The sequence below is a fragment of the Barbatula barbatula genome, assembly GCF_947034865.1.
Source record: "Barbatula barbatula genome assembly, chromosome: 23".
In the NCBI taxonomy this organism is placed as follows: domain Eukaryota; kingdom Metazoa; phylum Chordata; class Actinopteri; order Cypriniformes; family Nemacheilidae; genus Barbatula; species Barbatula barbatula.
The window spans coordinates 14,051,099-14,058,215 of NC_136786.1; the positions used below are offsets into that span (position 1 = coordinate 14,051,099).

The 7,117-nt window shown below is 36.4% G+C and overlaps 1 protein-coding gene across 1 annotated transcript in view; it reads right to left on the minus strand.

Moving 5' to 3' along the window:
• Positions 1-2,088, minus strand: part of vipr1b (vasoactive intestinal peptide receptor 1b) — a 42,119-nt gene extending 40,031 nt beyond the window's left edge. Inside the window, exon 1 of the mRNA XM_079447286.1 lies at positions 1,668-2,088. Coding sequence (XP_079303412.1) covers positions 1,668-1,724 — 57 coding nt within the window. The 5' untranslated portion in view covers positions 1,725-2,088. The remainder of the gene's footprint in view (positions 1-1,667) is intronic.
• Positions 2,089-7,117: the final 5,029 nt, after the last annotated feature.

Below are 7,117 nucleotides of genomic sequence, written 5' to 3' on the forward strand. Positions count from 1 at the left end.
TAAAACAATCCACTGCAACAGTTCAAGCCCAATTTCATAAGAAAACCACAGACTTGTTGGCAACCCTGAAGTCACCAAGAGCAGGCTGTAGCCTATTCTGTCGCTCAAATCGCTCTCTGCTTAACGAATTTGCCCCCTAGTGGCTTAACATGGACCTACTATGAAAACCTAGCTTTCAAAAAGGCAGATCCATTTTTGGAGACAAAAAAATCAATCTGTTGAATCTGATTTCATGTTGCAAAAAACTGTCAATGGGCAGTTTGTGCTTTGCATCTCATTAAACTCAACATGTGTTAGGCCTGTCTATTGGTAATTGTATTGGATTAATAGCTCATTACACTACAACAGCTGTGTTAAGCATGTAGAACCATTAGAATTCATAAATTTGCAGTCGCTCATCTGAAGCTCCCATCAGAAGACTGGTGACCATACAGTAAATTGGGAAAGAAAAATGTTTGGCAACTAAGAATATATAATTAATAAAAAAATATCACCACATTGCATTCTAAATGTCAAATATGTCATGTGGGAAACAGCTGCTAAACACAGAAACCTATAATGATGCAAACAATACATCATAGACATGAATAGCAAGACATGAAGCTCAATGTAACACCAGAAAAAAAATCTAACTCAGACCAGACAAATGCACAGCCTTCATATATCACATAGATGGATCAATAACATGCTGACAATGTGATTCACTCAACTGAGACAAATACATTAGGGACTAAACACTTGACTTCACACTCGAATACATCTACAGCACTGCAACCTGCTGCTCTCCATCAGGATTGGTGCCCTGCTCCATTTCAAAACATGCTAACAGCCTTTTTAACATGCACAAGCTCCCCTAAAAAGCAGCGAGGAGTTCTCACAAAATATGCTTTTAGCTGATGTCTGGTACATTTAATTCCAGATTCAGTAACAAAATGTAGCTTGTGACATCTAATGATGGTGAGAGTGGCAAGCCACCACAGCCAAATCAGTGATTCAAGAGGGTGAAGTGTGCAGATAGTGCACATAAGAGGATTTTGCGTATACTCATGACATAATTTGCACTGTGAATGAATGGATCTGATCAAATCACACCTGTGTCAAACAAACATCAGAACTGTAGCGCATCACTTTTAGTTGAAATCAGACAAACAGATCATGTCTTTTCTGGACAGGTGCGCTGACCCCTTCCCCAAGTTTACTGAGTATGTCTCAACATTTACTTTAATGAAAAACATGCAAACATTGCAGATGAGTTACCGTAAAATACCACGTTATAAAGTACGAAAAAATCACCTTTTGGATTTGGTTTAATTCGTAATAAAACATAGTAGGCTTATTGAGTCTCAATACAAATGTTTTTTCCAATGGTATTTGTAGTAAAACTATGGTAATACAAATACAAAAACTCGGTTAGTACACGTTTTCTTTAATAAAACGCGCGCGCGTTATTGCGCATTGTTGAGTCAGGATTCCGAACAACTTCAACACTGCCCCGGGTTGTTTCTCGTAAAAAATGTGTGGTTTGCACTAAACATGCAATTCACAAAACGTTTAATTCCTCCACAAACTGCACGTAATTCGCAAACATATTTTAAATAAATTAAACTTACATCAAATTACTGACATTAAATACCGTCACATCACAATGCCAAACAACGAAAACTTACCGTAGACATCCTGAAGCTCAGCGTTAAAACAAATAAACTGCATTTCAAGGCTTCCATCGCAATTCGTTGCTTTTTCCTTCCGCAAAAGTTTCTCCGGCGTCCTTCTTCAATGTAGACTCGGTCAAACGTTAACGGTTAACCGGACGATGTGTAGGCAGATGAATAAAACAAAGTAAGTTTAGATGAGGGTACATCATAAGAGCCGTGTGTGAGAGCTCCTCCGGGTGAAGTGCTTCATCTGCTGGAGCGACCAACGAGCGAGTCACAGTCCACAGCACAGCTTGAGAAGAACTGTGCATATCCACACTAGTTGCGGGGTATTGTCAGCGCGCTCAAGGATGTCTTTCTCGTCATCCACGCACAACTGTCTTTGTTGCGTTAGTACGAAAGCAGAGGCGTTTATTCCATTCAGTTTGTGAGCAGGTGGCTACAGAAATGGACTATGTGAGGGTCTCTCTCAAGGTTCAGTTGCTAATTTAGACATGGTCTTAACTCTAAAGGACCTATATGTGAAATACAAACTGTACATAAATGTACCCGAGGCTGATGTGACGTAAGTTACAGTTTATTTGGTACAATTCATGCAGCTGTAGAAACATACATCAATGTGCACCGTTTAGCAGCCTAACTAAACCTACTTTATTTACGGATTTACCTACGACCGGAAGGAAGACAATTTAATCATTTTAAAGGGGTGATTTAACTCTGTTTCGTTATGTTAACGTGCTGGCTTATCGGGCTTGCTGTTTAAAAACGAGCTGGACGTATGACGTAGTATTTCTCTGCTTGATATACACTCCCCCAGCACTTATTTCAGAAAGTTTTTTATAAGTCTGGATCCCTGCTTCGTAACATTTTACATTATACAGTTCGAACTGTAATAGGCCTACTAATGTATTGGTACTCAAGATTAATATGAATTTGGCAGAAACTGCGTGTGTAACCTCATCTTTAATATCTTAAACCAATATTTCCAAAACATTATAATGTTAGTTTACAGAAATAAAACTATACAAAGCCAAACTATGAAATTTCTAAAAATTATTTTACTTCAGAATTCGAAAAATTATTCATAGAATTTTGAATGCAAACGATAAGCACACAGAAGGTTATGCATATGAGAAAAGTGGAATTTCACAGTGTTTTTACAGATGTTTCGTAACAGGGATCCTATTCCTTTTATTGCTAAAATATGCCACATGAAGCGCACACGGTAAGTGAAACTAAGTCATATATCTGTGTTTTGTTGGCAATCATAATGTAAAAACACTAAGGGATGAATGCGATGATGTAATGTTATTGTGTGCTTGTGCTCTAGTCCAGCCCCCCCTGCCTGCCTCCAGCAGCTCTTGTATTTCCGGAAATAATCGCACAGCTTTATCTGCTTTATAGATCTGATCAAACTAAATACTCTTCGAAGATATGACGTATGCAATACTGTATAAGGTCCTCGAGATTAATATGAGATTGGCAGAAACTGCGTGTGTTATCTCATCTTTAATATCTTTAACCAATATTTCCAAAAAATTATGATGTTAGTTTACAAAAAATAAAACTATACAAAGCCAAACTATTTTACTTCAGAATTTAAAAATTATTCATAGAATTTTGAATGCAAACGATAAGCAAACAGAAGATTATGCACATGAGAAAAGTGGAATTTCACAGTGTTTTTACAGATGTTTCAAATATTTTTGAAATACAGTAAGAAAACAAATTAGAGAACGAGACAGTAAATTTAACAGGCCAACCCGAGGTTAGGCGCAACGCTCCAGGCAAGACATCAGTAATTGTGTAGGAGTGTCGTCTGAAGAATATTCAAAGACGGTGTAATTTAATTAAAGATTATTCTGAATGCTTATTATTATAGTTTATAACGCAAGGGCCAAGATTAATATTTGTCTATATTCCATTATATAAGGTGATTCATCACAATGCTGATTTGCATGGCTCCTGTTATTTCCAGTACAAAACATCAGAAATGCAATTAGTACAAGATAACGTCTAAAAGTAAAACAACTAATAAACCAGGGTGGATTCAGGTTAATTGGGCCATTCATCTCAATGACAAAAAGTGGCCCAATCTATCTTAATTAATATTAAATGTTTACTCCTGTTTTAGTAATGTGTGACAAATTATTGTGTTTATGCTTGAGAAATTGTTTCTGTTCAATATAAGAATATGTAAAAACATACTTTGAGCTTAAATGGGTGGTCTTGTTTTGTCCATAATTACGAATGTTTCCATTAACCTATACAGATTTATATTTGTCGAAAGCACTTTCTCTACCTAACAAAAAGTCTTTGTCTGGCAATGGGCATGTGTCCCTTAATTAAATTAAGTTGCGTTAACAATACTTTAAATACAAGTCAATCTTTCAGCTCTCTTCAAGCGAGGCTGGATGCAACACGTCTTGAGATAAATGAGCTCATTCGACGGCTCACTGCCATACTCATCCAAATAATTTCCATTTAAACAAACTAAATTACATTTAGTGGGAAAATGCTTGCTGTAATATCGGTGTTGACATCACTGAGGGTCAGCAGCCCCACTTATAATGATTCTATGATTGATATGCTCTCCCCCACGCAAATGCAGGACCCAAACTTTATTATTATTGAAGCTTATTACATCTGACATTACATTAAACACAATGAGAGAATCTGCTTTTGTTAGATGAATGTGTAAAAGCTCATGTTTTAAACGTGTAGAAATAGTGTGTCCATTAATATTACATTTTACTTTTTTGTTCATGAATGCTTCTTTACAACTTACTCTCTTTAAATACAAATGTTAAATCAAATATGCACATGCATTGCACAATATGCACATGCAATGTCAGTGTTGGTATTGAGGAGTCATACAGGTTCGATATGACAAGAGGGTGAGTAAATGATAACAGAGATTTTTCATTTTTGGTGAACCGTCCCTTTAAGGGCACCAATCAAAAATGTTAAAAGCAAATAAAAATCTTAATTGCTTGTCGAAATGACCATTCTGTTGCATTCATGTGTGAGGTCAGTGAAGGCAAGTGTATTTTCATGCAGATTTTTACCTTTGGGTACCATTGTTCTTCAGAGCTGACTTGGGGGATCATGACTCCAAGAACAATTTTTAGAAAATCCTTGACATTCGTTTTTTCAGTACATGCAAATACTTTTGCTCCTGACGGTGGTCTCTTGACAGTTCTTTTCTCATTTATTATGTATCTGATTCAGGAAGGTTAGTTATGCTGGCTGAAAGGGTTAGTTGTATACTTCTTATTGATAAAATATAACTGTCTGGCTGCATGAAAAAGATGCAGTAGACAGGTCAGGGTTTTATTTGTGCAACGGTTTTCCAGAGCTGACACAATGTTTAAAATAAGATGTGTCACTTTATTTACATCTCAAAAAATCCCAAAAGCAGATGGAAGGACTTTACATTCTAACTGACAAGTGCTTTCACAATTCTAACCAAAATATGGGCCCAAGGTTATTTTAGTTGTGTCCCCGGTTGCTACATTCAACATCAAATCAATCAAATCTGTCTCCATGAAATTCTTGGCTGAAAAAAGTTTGTAATTTTAAAGTGTCAGACACTATTTTCAATAAATCTTTAATTCGCTTGAAATGGATGTCTGTTTCTTGGAGAGTGAGTCATCTGTAGAAATACACAGAAAGTTACTTTATAATAGATTTGTTTAATCTTCTCGGTTCTGTCGTAAGTGAGAATATTTCAAGGCTCCAGTTGAAAGCAACAGGCTTGTTATGTAAGCTTTTACATATGTTACTATTGGTCCAACAAGTGTGAAGGAAAATGTGCTGGTCCTTTATTACTAAAGTTGTGTTGTGTGTTGGCAGAATGTCAGTACTCATTTCTCTGTTTAAAATCATTCGTGTTTATATGTCATGCGATTTTGCAGCTGGCCGCAAAACACTGCTTGGTTTTAACAATCACCTAGTTGTTACAGATTAGTACATCATCTCATTTTTATTATTATGGGGCTAGCCATCATGATGGATGCATCAAACAGCAATAAAAAACACTTCACAAGTTCTATAAACAATGAGAGAAATATTCTTCACCATAGTGGGACAATTGATTCCTAAATGTCTTTGTTCTGTTGACCACAAAAGAAGATATTTTGAAGAATGTAGGAAAGAAAAAGTTCTGGGGCACTACCATTGTAATTGTTCCTATAGTAGTCAATGGTGGCCAAGAAGAGTTTGGTTACAAGCATTCTTCCAAATATCTTTCTCTGTGTTGATCAGAACAAATACATTTATACAGATTTGGAACAACTTGAGGGTGAGTAAATGTTTTTGGGTGAACTGACCCTTGAAAGCAATAACATTTTAAAATATACATTTTTGTTGATTCAGGTTACATGTTGGCAGCTTCATATTGTAAACAAAATCACCATAGCACTTCAATACATTGTAAATGGTTTGCATCGTGATATCATGCCATGGTATAACGTCCCATAACATTCAAATACAAACAATAATCTTTCCATGAAAGAGAGACTGTCCATTTCAAGTTACTTTATCTAAAGCTTAAGTTGGAAGTTTTGTCAACTTGAATCTGCTGTATATTGCCTCAAGGCCAGATGAACTGAAAATTCTGGGTTTTATGGAGTCTTCAATCACATAAAAATCGATTTACAAACCGGGACAAGAACAGCATTATGTCTGTTGTGATCATTTATAGAACTGCTGAGTCAGACAGAACCTTTACTATGCCTATTTTAGCAGTAATCTTAGTAGAGCCGCATGATTGGAGCTCAGTGGGCAATTAAGTAAGCATAAGAAGGTGTGTTTGTTTACGCAATTACACAGAGAAATGAGAGCTCACGTAAACATTGTAAACCAGTCGAAACAAGGTGCTTTGAAAAAAAAGACAACCACTTTACTGCTCCAGAGCTTTGTGGTGGTAAATAGCTTTGACTTTATAACGGATAAGTATAGTAAACAAAATTTTGTGTTCAGAAGTGCTGCAGGGCTGGAATCTTAACACTCTAAACGCTATAGAGATATCTGTATGGTATTAGGTCATTTTATGGGGCTACTTGGGTCTCTTGAAATTTTCATTAACAAATTGACCTTGATCGAGACAAATCTATTTTACTTTTGCTGGCACTGCTTGCAAACAGATACAGTATACAAAAGGTGGTTGAAATAATCTGTAAAAAGTGAACGACTTTTCCTTTTGGCTACTTTCCCCCAACCTTTTCCATTTTATTTGATTGAAATCAATATTAATAAGGAGTCCAAGCACACCTGAGACTTCAAAATCTTGTTTGATATTTGATATCAGTCGTAAACAGATGCCAAATCGCCTGCAGGGATAGTGATGCTGAGCGGATTTGATCCTGGTCTGAGATCATCTGGCGACACTGTTTTTTGGGGGGGAAGTGACAGATGAGGTCAGAAGTGAGAATGACTTTATTCCTTGTTGATACCGAGAC